The 21,452-nt window shown below is 37.6% G+C and overlaps 1 protein-coding gene across 1 annotated transcript in view; it reads right to left on the bottom strand.

Annotated features, from left to right (window-relative positions):
- Positions 1 to 21,452, bottom strand: part of BANP (BTG3 associated nuclear protein) — a 150,995-nt gene that overhangs the window by 87,677 nt on the left and 41,866 nt on the right. Inside the window, exon 7 of the mRNA XM_080637030.1 lies at positions 10,670 to 10,909. Within this exon, the coding sequence (XP_080493156.1) occupies positions 10,670 to 10,909 (240 nt within the window). The remainder of the gene's footprint in view (positions 1 to 10,669; positions 10,910 to 21,452) is intronic.

The following is a 21,452-nucleotide window of genomic DNA, read 5'->3' as shown; positions in this document are numbered from 1 at the left end:
TTGCCCAGCTCCAGATGACAGCATGATGTGGGTGTTTTATTAACACTCGTCAGCACTTTAAGGAACCAAACTCTAAACACTGTATTTTTATACCTTTTACAAGATAACTGTAATAGAAGGGAGACTGCAGACAAATTTCTGCAGACTGAAGTGACAGCAGCCTATAGCATCCCATTCCCAAACCCCACAATCCCAGTAACACCAGTCTTAGAACTACCAAGACACCAACTGTCCCGAACTATGACTACTATGAATTGCCCAACATCGGGGTGGATTAAGGTAACGTCCTATCACTCACCCTGTAGAATAAAAATCTCCTTTCTAATATATCTTACACTGTTTAGGCAATCTGCTGACAACAACAGTATACAAATAGAACACCAAACCAGGCAAGAAAGTGTTCCTCAATAATGTCAAATTCCTCTATTGTGTTGAGGAAACAGTTCAGAAATGGTCTTGTTTTAAACATCTACCAGGCAGCATAAAAAGTCTTTGTACATACAGGCTCGTGTCTCAACAGATTAAAGTGAATTATTCAGCGCTTCAGTTGTTACAACTTCCTCTGTCGAGCTGAAGCTGAACATCCGAGGATCTGACGGATGCAGGCAGATGGCTGGAACCACATTTATTTTTCACATTTGTCTCAAGCATACCAGATCAAAGGCCTGCTCCAAGACAGCAGCCACCTTTCACAAGGGATTGCTACCAAAGTCGTTCTGCTTCGGGTAAAATACATAGGGCTCCAAGATCCAGAGAGTTTTTTTGTTTGTTAGGGTTCTTTAAAAAGAGTTATGAGAAAACAGTACAGCCCCAAAGACATGAGGTTTCTCTTTGTCTGTTCTTGCTCTCCGCAAAACACAGCTAGAATGCCTTGTATTTTAAAAGATTTAAAGCATTTTGAAACAAATGCTATGTAAGTAAGCACTTTCTGGATGGTTATATGAAGATCTGGCTGAGAATTCATTCTGGCAATGTACTATTCCTCAAAAGAAATAATAATCACCTTCCAATTATCTGAATATTTAACATCTAATTTTATTAAATGCTTTTTGTCCAAATATTTCATTTTTATTAGTATTTATTTAGAATGTTTGCCTGAATATTTCATTTTTAGCAAATCACAGAACCAGAGGTAACATAAAACTAAAAATTAGTTTAAATGTTCTTGCTCTACAAATCAAAAGGACCCATGCAGGTCTATAGGACTCTCCCAGAACTTTTAAAACCAAAATCAAATTAATCAGTATCTACAATCCACTAATTCCACCAATGTTAACCTCTTCTAAAGCAGAAAAGCTCCTACACTCAGACACACCTTACCACCTTGCTGCAAAAAACACCCAGTCTATTTATTTCACCAAGAGCAGAACCTGGTTTATTTTGACAAGAGACAGCCAAAACTATGCAAATAATGCCATCTAGTGGAACCTCAATTTTACCATTTTGGCAAGAAACAGCATTTTGATCAGTGCATGTGTATGCTTGTTTGCTCAATATCCAGCTCTCTTGCAGCACACGCCAAGTGCTACGAAAGGTTAGCAGGACTGTAGAACCAGAGATGTGCTGTAAAATGGAAGCAACTGAATTAATCACTACAAAAATAGAGTATTTTTCATGTTCCTGGTCATATACTGGAACTGAAGTAAGCTCCACACGGTGTTATACCAGTTCCCGTAGGGGTCTTTTGATCACATTTCTCTGATGGTGACAGAGTATCAACACCTGCATAAATGTAACTGTTTAATAACCAGAGCCTAATTATCAAAAGCGTTGTCTAACTTATTAAATTAATCAAATCAACTCCATGAGAAAGTAATTCTAGACCAAATCAGAGGTTTTATAATCCAGAACAGAAAAGTTTTCATGTCATCTACTACAGGCTTGCTACAGTTCACAGGTTACATGAGAAGTACTCCACCACAATGATGCTGGACAAATGACATACATTTGCTTCTATTTTTCCCCCATTTTTAAAAGAAAACACATCGCCTACTCTAAAAAAAAAAAAAAAAAAAAAAAAAAACTTGCATAAATCCAAAGATTTATAAAAACAAGATACCCTGAAAAAAAAAAAATAAGACCTACTTTTCATTTCCTCTCCAAATACATTTATTCCTGCAACATTTGGGTCTCCATATGAAAGCAAAATTGCGTACTTCATATAGCTATAGCTGTACAGCTAAGAATTGCAGTGGCAGCATTCCATAGAGACTGCACAAGCATTTTCAGCTGAAATGGCTTTTCATGAAGATTAGGGCCTAAAGACTCCAACGCTTTTTTGACTTACTCAGCCACTAACAATCTCCTTTCAAATTAAATACCTAATGGGCACATAGTAACTATTACCTTATTTTTGCATAATAAACATGCACTTAGAGTATAACATGCTCTTAGGTTTTCAGTTAAATTTACCTTTTAGTTTTACACATTCAAAATATCAGTGTTCATTTATGATCACAGTCAGCAAGCAAAGATCTTGCTATTCCTTTTACTCACTGGGAGAAACAATTCCATAAGTTTTATCTGTTTTGGAATGGAACATACCTAAGTATATGATGTGTTTATTGCCAAAGGATCAACTTACTGTTTGAAATCAATGTCTGATACTCAAAACAAATGGAATCACCTAAATGGAAGTAATAACACTAGATCAAAATAAGCATTTCTGATTTTAAGGAGCCGCTGCCAATAACCACACATCAGGTCATTTTTGATAGCCACAGCCTTGCAGCGAAGTTGATTAAACAGCTGTTTGTCTTTTACACAGCAGCACAATGCGATCTGACAGAAGCAGCGGCAGGGCCGATGGAAAAAAGGAGGGTTGTTGCTTTAACCACCCCCTTCCCGAGACATCCCGTTACATAAGCCCTCGCCGCAGAGCCTCGGGAGCCCATCTGGATGGCAAACGCCACCACACGTGCCGCCAAGAAAAACTCACTTATGAATCAACAACGAAGATTTCTCCCCTTCCGAAGGAGCTTGTGGGTTTGGAAAGGCCTGGCACGACAGAAACCTGAACGCTGCGGGAATTTATTTACGTTTTACTTGCAGTCAGCTCGACGCATCTCCTCACTTCGCTCTTTAACCCTTGTGAAATGGAGAAAAGAAAGTTCAAAGCCAGGAAAGGAAAAGCTATGCAACTTTCTGGAATTCCATTTATGAGATTTTGTGAAATCACAGCTCCCCTTGCATGCAACAATGCGTTTTCCAGACGAATGTACGTTATTGCTGCGTCGATCAATCTCTGTTTGGTGGCTGAGCTGCTTTTCCTCTCAGAAAGGGATCCCTCTCAAAAGAGATCAAATACTTTCTTAGGCACTTCACGTCTTCTAAAAACCACACAGCTAAAGTTCAATTTTGCCATTCATAAGCCTTCAATAGTAAAGAAAATATTTCTTGTCTGGAGTCCATTGAAAGTTCATTAGGATATTTTATTTATGCAGGAACTGAGCCCGAGTGATTCTGGGTTACCACCAGCCTCCTCTACAGATGGTGAGAGTAAAGCACACCCTGCATCTTCTGAATTCAACCCTAAAGGGACACCAGCACTGCACACTGAAGTAACTACCCTGCAGACAGTCATAATGCTGGAGAAGTTCCATGTATGGAGCCCAAAGAAAACAGTAATTAGTACAACAGTGATACAAAAAGTCCTCTATTTCACCTACAGCTTTATAGCTTGGATGAATCTTCAGTATTGATAAAGATGAACCTTGGACACCACACTCAACACATCGGTTATAAATGGTCCAATACTTCTTGCTGACACCAGGGTTTGGGGCTTGCTAATACATGAATATGTAATGACTTCTGAAATCCACACAAGACTCCCTTGATTTTCATTAGAAAAAAACCAGCACTTGTCCAACTAAGCTATCTTTTTTTAGCAGTAACTTTCCCATTGAGCACATTGTTCCTACAAGTCAGAGAATTCACACCTCTTTTCATCATACATCCCCCAAGCAACATTTAAAGTCCCTGAGAAAACTGCATTTATGCTTACAGACTTATCTGACTGGTTTTAGCTGCCTCTCAAGAAGTGAGGATCAGCGCACTTCAGCACGTAAGTTCAGCCAAAGCAGAAAAGTATTGACAGGATGGAACAACTGTGCATTGGCTGGAAAGAGATGATCCAAGTGACCTAATGCATCACTTTTCTTCTTTCTGTAGAGCCTATGAACTCACAAACACTTGAAAGCACATCATTCACAATCAAGTTATATGCAATCACAGTTGCAACTGACAGGCTAAGCAGCTGCTTACATTCGAGTGGAAAATTAAATTCATCACTTGTATAATGCAAGGACAAAAAGAGAAGTGTGAGAAGGAGAAAGAAAACACATTGCCAATAATTTATTTTATTTCCCAAAATTGCTGCCTTTTTTTTTTTTTTCCTCTAGCTTATTAAACACCAACTGGCCAGGACAGTAATTGAAATAAACAGAAGTGCTCAGGAAAGAAGAAAACAACAGCCAGCATTAAATTACAGCACTTACATAAAGTCAGTAAGCAAGTGCCAGCATTGATGCCATTTATGAGAACTGCAGTGCCGAGATAAACTCAATGGGTTCTCATATTATCTTCTTGCCTAGCCTCAAAAGAGGTTATCACTTCCCTCCATGTGGCAGCATTTAATTGATTCACAAAGAAGCAGCTATCTGGAACTGAAGCCAGACTTTCACCACTCTGAGGAAGACAACATGTTTGAAAAAGGCAGCACTGCTCATCACAAGGCTTTTCCCAAGGGTGCCACAGAAAAACCCCACTCATGCTTTCTGAATACGAGAAAACCACAACACAAATGCTTTCTTTCACTTCTTTCCATTTAAAGACATGCTGAGCTCTCTTCTTGAGCATGAGCTAGTTCAACACCGCCTCAAACTCTCCCTCCTCTCTTCCCAAGTTCTGTCCCTAACAACAGCCACCACTCATGGCCTTCAGTATGAATCACAATGCAGCTCACCTGAACCTGTCAGGCAGAGGAGGTTCACTGGCTAAGACTCAGAACACACAGCTCAGAAGAACCTGCTGCAACTGTCCCACCTGCCACAGGCACGATGCCGCAGAACCAGGCCAGTTCTTGTTTGCCTACCCTCAACCCTTCAAACTGTGAACTGAAGCCAGTCCTACCTCTAAGCCATGATCTGGCAGTTGAGGGGAAATGCACTGCAGCGTCTGATAACACCGCAGTCCTCAAAGGAACAGGCTGAAGCGAGTTTTTATTTCCAAAGACCTACAGTCTGCGTTATTTATTACTAGGAGAAGAAAATGTTGGCAAAAAGTATTTCCAGGGACCACAAGATTAGCTCATCCATGCGGACACAAACCACACAACTTTTTAGACTACTACAGCTTGGAAGATTAACGTTACATCTAATGAAGAAACAGGAACATGGGTTAAGCAGAAAACATCAGAGGTCCTCAACAAATTACTACCTTGAGCATTGCCACTAACCCAGTTCTTCCCCCAAACCTCCAGAGTACCCAGAGCATGATTGATTCTTGGGTCTGATCTTTCAAGGGGGATGGACTGAAATGACCATTAGCAATGTAGTTACAACAGTCCAAATAACAGAAACACATCCATTTCTAGTGCTGATGAGATACTCAAGAGATAGGACAAAAAGCCAATTTGAAAAAAATGTAATTTTTCTTGAAGTTCTTCAACAGTCTCCTGATGGAATCCAAGCCACAAGGATGATCGGGGACTGGAGCACCTCCCCTATGAAGACAGGCTGAGAAAGTTGGGGCTGTTCAGCCTGGAGAAGAGAAGGCTGCGTGGAGACCTCAGAGCAGCCTTCCAGTATCTGAAGGGGGCCTACAAGGATGCTGGAGAGGGACTCTTCATCAGGGACTGTAGTGACAGGACAAGGGGTAACGGGTTCAAACTTAAACAGGGGAAGTTTAGATTGGATATAAGGAAGAAATTCTTTACTGAGAGGGTAGTGAGGCACTGGAATGGGTTGCCCAGGGAGGTTGTGAATGCTCCATCCTTGGCAGTGTTCAAGGCCAGGTTGGACAGAACCTTGGGTGCCATGGTTTAGTGTGAGGTGTCCCTGCCCATGGCAGGGGGGTTGGAACTGGACGATCTTAAAGTACTTTCTAACCCTAACTAGTCTATGATTCTATGTCTACAATTACTGTTAATCAAGACCTGTAGCAATCTCTGTTGCATCTGGGTGTAACACTGTATTAAGCCATTGTGTGTACACTACACAGTGTGATAGCTAGTGACTAGTACAATATTCAGAAATGAGACACATGAAACCCATAATTATAAACAGGAAATGAAAAGGACGACAGATAGAGAGTACAAAAAAGCATACAAAGATGAGGAAAGAAAAGAAGGATATAAAAGGAAAAATGGGTATCGTTTATAAAAATACAACAATAAAAGGTTTTTAAGTGAAAATAAACCCAAACCAGAAAATACTAAATACATTCTGCATTTATAGTGTACACCTTCATCAACTGTAGTATTTATTTAAATAAAACATTCTACATAATGTCAGAAGTCTGCAGTATGTCATAAAACAAGATTCACCAGTGAGAAACATTACAGCTAGCTGTTTGTCTCTGAGAAGCAACTTACTCCCCTTCCTCAAGTATTTAAAAAAGGATACCGATTGAGAAAGATGAAACAGAAGTATGGTGTATTTGTTGCTCATCCCACATCGCTATTAAGATCAAAATCTTCACTGCAAGCAAATGAGAAGCTGAAACAGTAGGGACTTACCATGATCCACAGGTTTTACATGACACGAGTTACAAGTTGTTTAAACCAGCCCAGCCTACATTACATTTGGGTTATGTGCATGAGCATATATATACACATATATACATACGCTGATCTAACTGACACATGCTACACAATTAAGCAGGAGTCAAATGTGGTTCCTATTAAATAAATATGGGTGGTCTCCTCCTCAAGCACTACTATGTCAATGAATTTTCTAAAGCAGTACAGTGCTTAATTTCATTTCAGCAGCCCTCTAAAGACATGTAGCTGTGTTTGACTCTTGTAGCAAAGTGTATTAGTATCGCCTACAACTAGTACAGTAGAAAAGTGGCCCCATCTTTACTGGGAGCAATATTATGACACAATGGAAACACCGATTACTCATTACCAACTTCCTTCTATTCTACATTATTAACTGCATCTTAAAAAGCATTGTGCCATCTGAAACAGAATATACACCATTTATCGTATAGCTAAAAATCAGACTTCAGCAGAAGGTATTTTCAGGTAATACTTTTTTGCCTATGCTATTTAAACAATAGGGATGTATTCTAGATGAAACAAATGTTAACTCATTTAACTGATGTTACCTTGTTTTCATTTAGATTATTTTAAAAAAGAACTATTGATAGATATTTTTTACATACTTCAGAAATCCCCTCTCAATTTTATCCAAGACAACATGCAACATCATCCTTTGTGCTATCAAGTTTCTTACAAACGTGAAATTCTGAATTTGGAAATCTGTTTTTTCAAACTCATTGGCGAAGACTGCTATAAAATCTCAAGACAACTAAACCTGTATTTTCTGTTGCATAAAGAAAATTACAACTGTGGATATTCTTATATCATATTTCACCAGAAAATGTCTACATTTTTAGTAGGGCTGAAGTAATGAGCTACTTAATGACATATAGTGTGTTTTAAGTCTTTTTGGTTTCTTGCCCAAAAAGCTCTCCTCAATACCACTGCCATCCCACAAGCAAATTTATACCACAAGTGAATATTTATATTTCCAAAGATAAACTTTCATCTCTCTTGTGGTAAACCTAATTCAGTATATCAAGATTTTTTAATAAACATGCATCTCTTCATTTTTAATACTTTCTGCATATTATACAAAATATTCTCTCTATTAAACGCAGATTTGGTTGGTATTTTCAAGAAAAGAAGGAATCTTTCCACTGACAAACTTTAAGAAACTTGAAACAAAAGGAAAAATAAAATCCTTTATATTGGCTTGAGCTTTTCTAGCTATGATTGGCAAATGCGAGGCTGATGACATTAAATTTTTCATTTAAGTTTAAAATAATGCATCAAAGTATTACAGCTCCCAGCAGAAGCAAACCACATTGGTAGGACAACTGCCTAACTTCGTTCCCATGCTAGCACTGCACCCAGGTTTTGGTAGATTTTATAGAACAACACTTCGCTGATAAACAGCTGAAAGCAAAGTAGCTATGGCACAGCAGAGCTCTTCCCAGGACCTCACTGACAAATATCAGGGATCAAATCGTGGCACAGCTGACCTCAAGAGGAGTTCTGCCATTGAAATGATCATGGCCAGAATCTCATCCTCAAAAGTTATGAGGCACCCATATGCTCACTCACATCATAGTGAATTCATGAAAAGGTTACTGAAATAAAATTTCATTTCAACTTAATTATTGGCAGTGATGACATATTAAGTTACTATTAAATTTCCTGCGTCACCAAGTTTACATGCATTTTCTTAATTTGTTGCCACAAGTTTCTTTGTCATTGCCAATAACCATCAACATTTAGGTACCCAAAAAAGCAAAATTCTGGTCAGATTCACAGAGAGTGTTATTTTTTCCCAGACACATACACAACCCCCAGTTTTTAAAACACTAGCTCCCAAAAGAAAGCAACTCACTAGCCAACATGAAGAAATAAAGATATTTTTCAGATACCTGGATCCCAAACCTTCTGAACTGTGCTTATGACACCAAAGATACAGACACTGGTTTCTGTGCCCAGTCCATCATTCTGAGTTCTGCTGCTTCTGATCTGCTGCTGTTACATTTCTGCCACTGCAGACCTTTTCCGGCTGCAGGGATCACTTCTCTAATCCCATTTCTTCATGGTCAGAATGCTTCATATAAATGACACAATCCCTAGCTTGAGCATTCAGTCACATGTGCACATTCCTTCCCCACACTCACATTTTCAAAAGCTTGCTCTTCCCACTCAGTTATAAACTCCCTCATTTGATTTGTGCACACAGATTTAAGTGATGGGGAACCTGCTTTAACATCAGAGCAAGATTCATTTCTTCATGTTTCTAAAAACTATTGTTAAGCAAAATCTAAGTTTTAAAAAACACAATGGAACAAGGTCATTTATATTGAGATGAATAGATAAACAGGTTTTGGAGTTCACAATTACTTTGAATCATAATTTCCCTTAAGCATACACATCTAACATGTTTGAGTAGATGCCTAAAGTCTTCTGTTTCAGGTATGTAATGAGACAAAAATTGGCCTGATGCAGCAAATCGAAGGGGTTAGATTTGCCTACCTTTTTCTATTATTAGGAACAAAATCAGGTCAATAGAACTGTATTCCCTCTGTTCCGTTCAGTATAAAGAAAGCAGAGCAGTCAACTATTCTTCTCGATTTTTTGCATGTAACTAACAAACACATTGCCCTAACAGAAGCATAAAAACGTCAAATTCTTCAAACACCAGTAGAAGTAAGCTCTCTCTGGCTGTGTTCTTAAGCCTTAACTAGCATTTCAAATTGGCAATTGCACGCAAAACACTCCAGTATAACAAATCATTCTCACTCCGCTAATTCATTGGTGACCTACATAAGATGTGACTATAAAGAATCTTTAAACAGTGAGATCTACTGGTATATTAAAAACTAGTTCAGTTAGTGAAGTTGGCCATTTTTAGACTCTCAATTCCATACTAACATTTGAATACATTTCCACTTTACATGCATAGCAAAGGTATCACATGAGAGCTGTAACACTTGCACCAGACGCCTTCACCTGACTCCTTTACCAGAAAATATTTACACCATGGTACATGGAACACTTGGCTGTCTCCAATGTAGTCACAAAGTAATCCTCTATCAGAAGTCACCGTATCAAGGCAAGATCCCTATGTTCAGATGATTCTTCACTCAAAACTAGTGGCTACTATATTCTATATGTACAAGATGCATATGTCCAGATTCTTCTTTTTGCTAAAAACTAATGGCTATGCCTGCTATATTCCATACTCAAAACACTTTACTTTAAAATTACTTACTTAAAAATTATTTACTTTACTTACTTACTTAAAAATTACTTACTTTAAAATTGAAAAAGAAATGCATCTTCAATATAAGAAGTCATTAATACCTAATAGCTTTAATAACCAAAACCCCCATGTACACTGGAGCAGGCCAAAGAACATTGGCATCATATGCATTTCTGGTATGAATCCAGAGACTTTATGATGCTTAATCCCTGCTTTACAATAGATTGCAAATTTCTTCTCAGTGTAAGCAAGTCTTCTGAAATAATACACAAAAATGGGAAGTAAAAACTTAAGAGTCAAGACCATACTGTTTTAGACACTTGAATAATATTTAAATTTGTGCAATTTGTTTCATTATTTGTTCCATTACCTGAGAAAGTATTATTTATCTCATTTTTACTAAAATTGGTATGCTCACAGCTGGTAGTTGCAAAGAAATTCCAATTCAGATCACAAGATTGAGGAATCTCTAGTGAATACCCACAACAAAACAAATCAAACCAGCCCATTAGGATTCCTTCACAAACAAAGGCTAACAAAACATCTGTCTGACAACAATAATACATACCCTGTTCTTCCATAACTTAGTTTAATTGTAAGCAGACAGTTTCTGCCTCATTAACAGAGGATGAATTCAAAGGTTTCAGTATCATACTCACAGCGAATTCCATAAATCATGAGAGGATCAAGTTGTTTCTTCCCATGCTTCCCCTGGCCTGAGAGGTTGGAAATGGCCTGAATTTCCCGATGGAAGAGATAATCAAGCAAAGTCAATGCCATCTTCTCAGCTGTACGGCAGTTCGTGCTGATGTGCAGCATGTCAGCAGGCGTGATGGGGCAACGCACCCGCATCTCAGGGTTATTTTCATCTCCAAGCCATGTCCCATTGGGATAATCCTCTGAAAACAGAGATTGTGCAAATTCTAATGTGGCACAGAATGAAACAGGCAGGTTCAAGTTACAGTCAGCATTTCATAAGTTATCATGAGCAATTCCAGTTTTCTTCATAGTCTCCATGAGCCTCTTTAAGACTTAGCATGACTAATAGGATCACAAGATTGGCTACAGATACCCTCAAATTCCCACCAATGGTGACCACAGTTGTTGCCAGTTGTTCTGGCCTACATGGTGCGATTAGTCAGATGTTTAATTCGCCCTCAGATTCGTTTTAAAGTGTGTCTTACTATAGGCCAGCAGCTGAAAGAACACACTCTACTCACAGCATTCTCATTCATCAAGTTAGTCATCCCCTAAAAATGAAGATTACTGCAACTCCATAATATTATTAAAGTACAGCTAACTTCAGCAATCTAGAACCTTTGAACTACACTTTCCCCAAAAGCATCAGATCAAAATAAGTCTAAGCCAGATGATAAATCTAAGAATTTAAAGGATAATCAATAACGAGCAGTACCTCATTTAAGGAATCTAAAATAGTGTTTCAAGCAATCATTCAAACGTAGCCAGAGATCCTGATCAAAACTATGGCCTGCCTTCAAATTTACTGGCCAGTAATTTATATTATTTCCTGAACAACCAGTTTTCCAAGGAACAGGCCCAGCATAAAGATAACGAATCAATCACTAATCATCTGCCAAGTGCATCTTCTATTCAAGCACATGGTTACTAGCAGCAGAATTATCCCCAACTTCTCTTGTGCATAAACACACACATTTATATATAAATAACTTTTTTGATTTCTGTCCCCTCAGCTTCTCAGTTTGGCAGGAAAAAGAACTATTCTTTTTACGAAGAATACCGAGCTCTCAGTTGAAATTAATTCTTGCATATAATGCCAAAAGTTGGTGCCTTCCAGACTAACCAGAAACTAGAACTGGAGTTCGTAAGGATGACCAATTGCTATGGAAGTGATGGATGCAACACAGGACCTGGGATGAGACTTTCATTCCAGATAAAAAAACAGAATTCCCAGTACAAATCTTGACAATGCTACAGGAACTGGATAGAACAACATTCCAGTCTTATTTCAATGCTCACTGACGCAGACCATTTGGATCTGATTTCTATGTTTGCTCAACTTTGTGGAGTAAAACAAAGCTTCCTGACAGGAGTGACTTGGTCCTCTCATACTAGAGCTTTATCATGTTTCATTGTTGTTTCACACAGCTTCAGAACAGTAAAAATGCAAACAGTAATTACATGATTTATCTTCCAATAAATGCCTTTAAAGTAGAGTTTCATGGTATATAGACAGTCACAAATCCTTGTTTTCCATAACCCTTCTAGTCATGAAATGGAGCAACAGAGTTCAGACAGATGAGCATATCCTGCGTACATTTAACATGACCTCCCGCAAGCAGCATCTTTATTTCCAAGTACTGGCACAGGTTAAGCAGCCTGCGTTTCACCAGAGTACAAGCCAAAAGTATGCAATAAAACATAACATAAAAGCAACTAAAACACTAAAAAACACATTTCAACATGACCTTTGGATTGAGTCATACCACATGTCAGATGTAAGTTTACTGCAAAGATTACAAACAGTATGAAGCAAATGTTAGATTATGCAATCCTGATACCATTATAAATATCAGATTATCAACTACAATAATTTGTAAGGAAATACATTTATTGCTGATGCATGTAGCAGCTAGTCCCTCAAACTTTTCTGTTCAAATCAGAACTTAATGCTCTGTTCAGAATATATTTTTATACGCTTGTGATTTTTAAATACATATTTTATTTGAACCTTTTTATCCTGAACTATATAACAGGGCACACTGGCTGTTTTCTGCTCACAGTACCAGGTGCCATCTGAAAAATAAGGTGGTTTGGATTAATTATGACTTGTTTGGAATGCCACTGTGTCTGGCCTCACCACAAGTCTGGTTAATATTATCAGGGAAAACAACAGTCTGTTCCTGAAGATAAATTGACTGTTTTATAAAAATCTGGGAAGAGCTGTCAAAGCAAAAATATCTCGACATAAATGTGGAAGTTTGGCAAAGAAATTCTAGGAAGTCTGAGTAAATGATTCTATATCCTATCAAAACCTTACTTCCTCCCGGTTTACAGCTACTATCAGATGTAAGAGCTGTTACTACTTATGGACCACCTTTGACCTGCAGGCTTGTTTAACAAATGCTATCAACCTATACAAATTATAAAGATTCATTTCAATTTGCTAAATAATAATTCTTTTCCCCTCCTCTTCACTGGCATGCAGTCCAGAACATACTGTTTCTGCCACATGAAACTGTTCTTTTATTGCTAACAGCCTGGAAAAAAAGACACTATCTTGTTATTCTGATCTATGAAGACAAGCCTCATATTAAATTATCTCTTGCATTTTCCTCCTGTTCTAAAAGCTTCAACAGAAAGGGAATCTGCTTTATAATCATTTTGCATGAAGTGGAACTCGCATGACTAAAGTTAACTGTGACTCTGTCTTGCTGCAGCTACTTGAGGGCTCAAAAGCTGAACTGTTCCTTACCACATATAAGAATAATTCCTAGCAGCCTGCCAACATACCTAGCACTCTGCATAAAGCAAATACTATGAAAATGGCACACCAGAAACCTGGTGAAAAGAGGGAAATACAGTGCCAGTTATGACTAAGGCAGAACTGCTCTGAACAACTGGTGCAGGAGAAAGATTGAGTAAGGAGAGAGACAGAAAGACTGAGAATTTGATGGAAGTTCTCTCTGAATAATTAAGTATGTTAATACTATTGATTAAAGCTTCATCACTTGAAGTTCTGTGCACTCAAACATCCTCTTATGCTCAATAAAATGATTCTTTACATGTATTATCAGGCATCATACATTATATCTAGATAGAATCTAGATGAGTCAGGTTATTTAGGACATACATTGCAATAGCCAGCTACAGAGTCAGGACTCTACTAGGCACTGCACAACCACACACAGCTGCTTCTATTCTTACACGCTACCAAAACACAACCACCATGCGAAGCACTGGGGAGGAAGAATGCAGTTGAAGAACACACTTACAAACAATGAAGCATAATGCACATGCTCATCTGTAACTCAGTTAATCACACACCTTTCTTGGTTTGCCCCGAAGTATTTTTCTTTAATGAATTTTCCTAGCGTCCTTGCTGCATTTTGAACGCATTTTGAGTGCTATGTGGAAAGGTACTCCTTTGCCTTTCTTTACACCTATATTGTATCATCAGAGAAGTGGCTCTCGATCATTTCTACTTCCCTGTTACAAGTCCTGACATTTTTATCTAATTTCTTCTCTGTATGCAGAAGCTCACTTCAATGACAGATTAATGTTTTTTTTTAAGGTCAGAAAATTTGCCTTTATCTCCATACTCCCGAATCCAGAAGTAGTCCACCCTTCAATGCTGTTTTCAAATCTTTTTTACTGTATTAAGTCCATTTCTTTTATCTCACCACACAGCTGACCATTCCTCTGTTTCAGCAGGGACACATGAGAGGAGAGGCAGCTGGGCTGCTATGCAAACAAGCCTTTCTATGGAAGCTTGAAGGGTAGTATCAACAAAAACTATGTCAAGAGAACAAAAACTAGACAAGAGCTGCCACGGCTTTCAGACTCACTCTGGACTTGTGTGTATTTTCCTGCCCAGGGGGATGACAGGCACATGACTGTTACTCACATTTTTCCATTGGGATACACTCCCTAGTCTGACATGTGAGCATTAACAGTAAGACAGAAGGAAAGCCAGGCTCTGCTCTCTCAATAGGTGCTATTAGTGACTCCTTTAAGAAGGGAAAACAAAAGGAAACACCTGCCCATATAAACACTTGAATTAACAATTTGCATTATTCCAATTAGTTTATTTTACTAACAAGGCTGAGGGCAAATCTGGCATTTGCAGCAGAGAAAACAACACAGCTAGAGAAAAATGGCAGAAAGGTGACTTACCTTTAAAAAGAAAAGAAAAAAAAACCCAACCCAAACCCCTCAAATCCTAGCCTACAAAAATAAACACCCATTTCTAGAAAAATTAAACAATATTTTGGCTGATGAAGATTTACCATCATCTTTTTAAATAAATGTCTGTCAATTAGCCAGAATCCTTTACCCCTTTCACACGGGTAGTGACCGAGACTACAGACCACTGACTTCATTAAGTGACCATCATCAAACGTAAGGAACAGAGTGATAACCATGCTGCATGTTAACCTACAAATATAGCAACGTGATTTAAAGCTGGTGCTAAAACTGGTTCAAGGACTAGTTTAAAGCTATGTTCAACAAAACCTCCTCCCACCATAAAAAGCAGTTAAGGAGTCCCGGCCAAAGGAAACCTACAACATCCACACACATATCCATGAACATCAGACACCAACACAGAACTGGAGTTTTTTGCCTGACTATTCTGAGGGGAGAAAAAGGTTTAATTTGCAATATATTAAATAAAAAGAAAGAGACAGCCTGAAGAACCTCATGCTCCAGGTGTAATCTTCTACACGGCACAAAGGACTTGGCTAACAGAGACACAGTTCCAGTTAACTTCCAAGCCCCTGTGGTTAAGGGACCATCACACTATACAAGATACTTTGAATACATGTCCTGCACTCATGGTTTCTTCAGCTGTCTGACAGACAACACATAGGGTAAAAAGCCATACATGGGCACGCAGTACCAAAGCAAACTTGTCTCAGCAAATACTACAGTGTGCATAGAAGTCTCAGCATAACATAAGTGAGATTACCTGCTTGTTAAAAATAAGGCTTGAGCTTTTGTATGTGGTTAAATCCATGAGGCAAAAAGAGGAGATTCACTTGCTTTATGACTCATGAAAGGCCAAGGAATTTATTCAACAGAAGTAGAAAATGAGGACTATGTGATCATCTGTAATTTAAAATGATCCGCTAAAAACAATTCAGATGAAGTTAAGAAAATTAGAGTATGTGGACTTTTAAAACCCTTAGGAAAGGTGTTTTATGCGAGAAAACACCAGATTTCTAATTTGGGTTTTGCCCACTTTCTTGTTTATCACCTCTTTGCTATAGTTATCTTTACACAGTGGACCAGACTATTAATTCCAAGGATCACTGTGACAGACACCTGGAAGAAACTGCCATTCATTTGTTTACTCCCAGTACTTAAAAAAATAAAATACACCAATTTCTGTAGTTCCCTCTGGCTTTAACAACTCACTGAAGCTCCTGAAGTCTCATCATTGTCTTCACATCAGATACATACAGCATTTTTTTCAGGTACAAAAACTTTCTATTTAAAAGTTCATTCTTGCTGTCTGTATCTGCTCATAAGGAGCTTGGCAGGAAAAGCAGAGTGCTGCAAATCATCATATAACATGTGAGATTTGATCTTACAGTGAACTGGAAAATCTTGTGGATGGATAAGTCTGGGCCACGTACAAATAGGTGCTTGGATTCACATTTGGAAAGCAAATCCTGAGCACAATTTAATACTACTATTGTAAAATGACTGTTTCACATGCAGAGTTGAAGAGACAATATGTGACTAAATAATTTTCTTTGGACCAATATTATTCATGCTTTAATTAACACACTATGTAGATCGTTTTTCCCTTATCTTCTCAAAAAATACATATTTACATTTCGAGTTCCGTATTTTTAGTCTTACGATGAAGTAAAAGGAATGCAGACAAAGCAGATATGATACAAAACTATCCTAATTGGTTTCAACATCATATGTCAGTGTATCAAGTGCAAAGTTCACTGAACCAATTCCAAGTCAGGGGATCTTGCCATTTTATTTGTATCACTTAAAAACAGCTTTCATGGAGCTGTGTTCAAGAGCATTTCACATACTTGGGATGTACTTGTACTAAGGACAGTGTGTTTCTTTCTTCATAATTTCAAAGTCTTGGCTTTGGCATAGACATTTTTAAAAATATCTGCTTTTAAAGCAACACAGTAATGCTGAATGGGACGTTCTTAGACCACAAAGATGAGAAGTCTGGGTTTTTTTTTTCCTTCCATATTGAAAATAGGACAGTAACTCTATTGTGAAACTTTAAAAGGATAACACAATGTGCATTAATGTTTTAGGAACAGATGCTCCTCTTGTTTGTACAGTAAGTCACAGATTAAATACTTTAAATGCTACCATATACTGAATATGTGTAAGAACGGTATTTCTATAATATTCTTTACAACTTGAAGCCCCTTGTCTCTTGAAAGCAATATCTAATATTAAGCAACATAATGCTTTCATCAGATCTCCTACCGAAGTGTGCAAGAACAGAATGATCACAGTGCCTTTGATGGCTTATTCATTAGCTGAACTGTATTCAAAGGATTCAACATTTGAGCTTTGTCGAGCTAAACTGAAGCAGCTGCTTAAGTTAGTATTTTTCCTGTATATAAGCTGCATTAAAAAACAAATTCTGGTTTTACCCATACTCTAATGTGAAATTTTGAAGAGCAAGTTCTTGCAAAGTTTTTCAAAATGAATGTCAACACCTCAGAGGAAGCACAAAACTGCCTGATCCTAGCAAAACTAACCTATCAAAAAGATTATTAATTATATTTGGATATTATCTGTTCTTTGCTTTCTGCTGTTTGCACGCATTTCTTAGTAAAACAGTACTTAACAATGCAAAATTCTGGAGCTATTATTTACTGCAAGCTCCAGACTTAGCAAGAAAGAGCTCTTTATGAATGAAGCACGATCTTTTCTACATGAATTCCAAGCAGTTTACCCAACAAATGAGAAAACACAAGTAAGCAACAGCCACACTTTTTGACTGCTTCCTATAAATCCAATAGTGTAACACTCCTACATCAGAACCAAGGGTTGCAGAAGGTACTAAGTACAGAAAAAGATCCTTACCCAGCAATTTTACAACCCAAGGACAAGGCAAGAGACAATAGGTAGATTAGAGGCAGGTGTCAACACACACTGAAATGGAAGGCATCACTAAGGAGGGTATTTTAAAGAAAGTGTCTTAGAAGAAAGGTACCCTAACTATGGCTTAAGTTTTATATAAACACCATGAGAAAATACAGTTTTAGGAGCAAGTATTAAGACAGTTATCCTCCCAAGTAAGCAGAAAACAGCATAAAGATCCTGGGGAAAACATTACAAGCAAGGCAATCCATCATCTATGGCTGAGGAAGTCAGAGCAACCCCATATGGCATAGGACAGGTATTCCTTCATAATGAGGGTGCCACAGAGTACAGATAGTAATGCACGGAGGAGATGATGGGGTTAAAATGATCAGTTTGGAAAATCATACTTCTAACAGCTTTCTCAATATAAGGCCAAATAACGGTAAATTAAAGCAGAGGTAACTGGAGCCTGGACAGAAGAGTGTTATTTTCATCTCAGATGTTATCTGTTAAGAACATAAAAGGTTCCTTTTAAGCATCCATCATTTGAAAATATGCGCACCCTTCTTACTGAAACTTACTTCTTCATAGTTACTGCAACTTGCTTTCCTTCATCTAATGCTAAAACTCTTCAGTTAAAAAGTTTAGACAAATACATTTGAGAATGTCAGAATATTTTCTAACAGATTTGTGGTCAGCATGGAAGTGCGTACAGCTGCCAAGATATAGCTTAGTCAATTGAAAACCAGCCCTTGACAGGATTACAGCCACATACCACTACGGGAGAATTCATTAAAGTCAGAAAACAATATAGGTACTTAATATCATAGGTTTAAAACTTCTGTCATTTAAAACTAGTGTGGATCTAACGTTCTTCACAGTACTATTTTTTGCAGTGGAAGGCAAAACCCAACAGAACTCAACAATGTTTGAATGAAAGTTGTCCTGAACATAACTAATACACCACATAACTAACAAGCACCAATACCTTCAGAGATATGAAGGCCTAAAGAACGGATTTACAAACTAAATTCTGTGCAATAAAGTCACTAAATATCAGCTGTAGCATTTTAGATTGGTGAAACCCAGTTCAGAGGCTACAGACCTTGACAAATGTACAAAAGTAATGGAAAGCACAGGAAAATGGTTTCCCCAAAATAACTTAACAGTCTAAGCTTTTCCTTCTATTACCACCCTGAAAGTGTAAGAAGCGCAATATCTGACAAATGAAGAGGGAAACAGAAGTGTGCCACCACACCACTTAGCACAAACTCCCATGCAACTATTAAGAAACTAAATTACATTTCAAAGTGTTTAGTATATAAAATTTTACAGCTCTCACAATCCAAAACCATATGAGTGAAATTAATTACATCTCTTCCTGTGCCATCTGCTTGCACAGAACAGAACTGTACAAAGCTGGAGGGTGCTCATGACATTTAAGTCACAATTCTGCATAGCCTCAATACACCTAAGACAAATACGAACCCTGTGTTAATCACAGCTAAACAGAGGAATAAAAGTCACTGCATTATAGACCATTTAACACACCAAGCAATTAAATCCTCCAAATGGACAAAATAAATGGACAAACACAGGTTTTGTAACAGTTCCTGAAGATCTGCAACAGTTTATTACAAAAATAACGTGTACATAGACACCAGGCCTAAATAATGACGGTTTAAAAGTGTTCTTCATTAAATCAATTGCTCATCAGTTTTAAGCCTACTTAGAAAGTTCAACATGAGGAAAAAGCACAACTTGGTTTACACTGAGACTATGCTGTACTCCCCCAAAACTTACGATAAGAACACATTCATGTCAAAATTACCTGGACTTCTGAAACTAAAGAAAACCCAACATCTACCAGATGTTGACATTGACTATAAGCACCTCTCAGTGATAAATGTTTGTTTCTCATTCCATTAAATGAGAAAGACATGTAATCCCTGCTGGGGAGGACAGGGTGAACAACAAACAAGTTCCCTGTCTTTTTAAGCATGGGTTTCATTATACAGAAATAGCATACATTTCATCAACAGAAAAAAACATACCGTGCCTCAGGAGAACACAAAAAACCCACTACTTTTCACTATATTTACGTTGTTCTCATCTACCAAAACCTTTCAAAAAAGCAGACTCTATCCAAATTCTTGGATACTTGCTCAGTAAAATGTTTTGTTTGAAAGTTTGACAGGTCATGCTATAACTCATGTTTGGTGGTTTCCTTCCTCCAGAAAACATTTCTGCTAACACAGACATTCACGGCAAAACAACTACACATAAGACTTAAGGTTTGTATAACTGTAACACAAGACAAGGCTTACAATTAACATTTTAGCACTGCTTGAGCAGTTTAAATTACCAACTAGAGCAGCCTGGACATAGATTTGTTTGGTAGATTCTGTGTTTGCTGGTGTAAGACTTTTCTACTTTTTCACTTCATGCAAACATGAATTCAGTAGTGGATCACACTTGGGCTTCTTCATTCAGTACACTGTTTCAGTACAATAAAAGAAGTTTGTATTTTTTACTTAGGATTTAAATTAAGCCTCCAATACAGAACTCCAGAAACCAAAGATTCAAAGTGAATCAGTTTTAACTTGATGTCCCTTTCCCATTTAAATCCTGACAGGATCAGCAGCATTCAATTCTTCCAGTGTTTCTGGAGGAAGAAACTTCTCTTCTTAAAAAGAGAAGTTTGCTAAAACAGTTTTGAGCTTTGATCTTAGTATTAAATCATCCTCCCATATGCAGAAAAGTAATTTTGCATGTAAAGCACACTGTTATAATCTTACACTATTACACTATTAATCTATACATCCATGCCAACTGCTTGTCTCTCATTTCTCCATAAGATCCACGTGGGATGCAAAAAACCTAGAGCAGAATAGGCATACACTAACATATGCTTTCAAAACAACAGCAGACTAATCACTTTTAACAGCTATTAATATCTATAGGGCAAAATTACAGATTAAATGAAAAAACCCTAATATTTTTTAGTTGGCCAAATAAGGATACACTTAGTATTTTCTATGCCAAAAATATGACATTAATAAAAATGGTAAGTCACTTACTAGTAAGCCTTCTAGCCTGATTTGATTTCACACTGGTAATTCAATACTGATTAGTTCTATTCTTGCTGGGTTCTATCTTTAATTGTGCAATTACTTCATGAACACACTTTCAGAACTGCAGTCCAATGAATACATCAGGTGTTGGTACTTCTGCTATCATCCCCTTGTGAAAGGAGATTGATTATTCCAAAGTGAAATTTGGGGGGGGGGGGGAAGGCACAAAAATTAGAGATTAAGTATCTCTGGGTGCTTCCAGTTCATAAACACTATGTCTTAAAACGAACACTTTGCAGACCATTAACTGTGTTTGTGAAATGGATGGGCATTTTCAGTTTTCTGAGAAGCGAAAGAATCAAGTAACTGTTCCTCAAAGAAAAGAGAGAACTGTGCATAAAAAAAAGAGTAATATACAACTGAAGACTGAATAAAATGCTGACAGTGGCCAGCCAACAGAAGACCCCAAAATAATTCTAGATTATTACTGGAAGTGGGAACTGGGCTCCATGCTTCTTGTATAATTATTTTTAATCAACAGAAAGGCAGTAACACTAATTTATTTTTTTTAAATACCATATGTGATTAA

The sequence above is a fragment of the Psittacula echo genome (assembly GCF_963264785.1).
Source record: "Psittacula echo genome assembly, chromosome: Z".
Taxonomy (NCBI): Eukaryota; Metazoa; Chordata; class Aves; order Psittaciformes; family Psittacidae; genus Psittacula; species Psittacula echo.
Note: the sequence above shows the minus strand (reverse complement) of the source record. Positions and strands in the feature narration are given on the sequence as shown.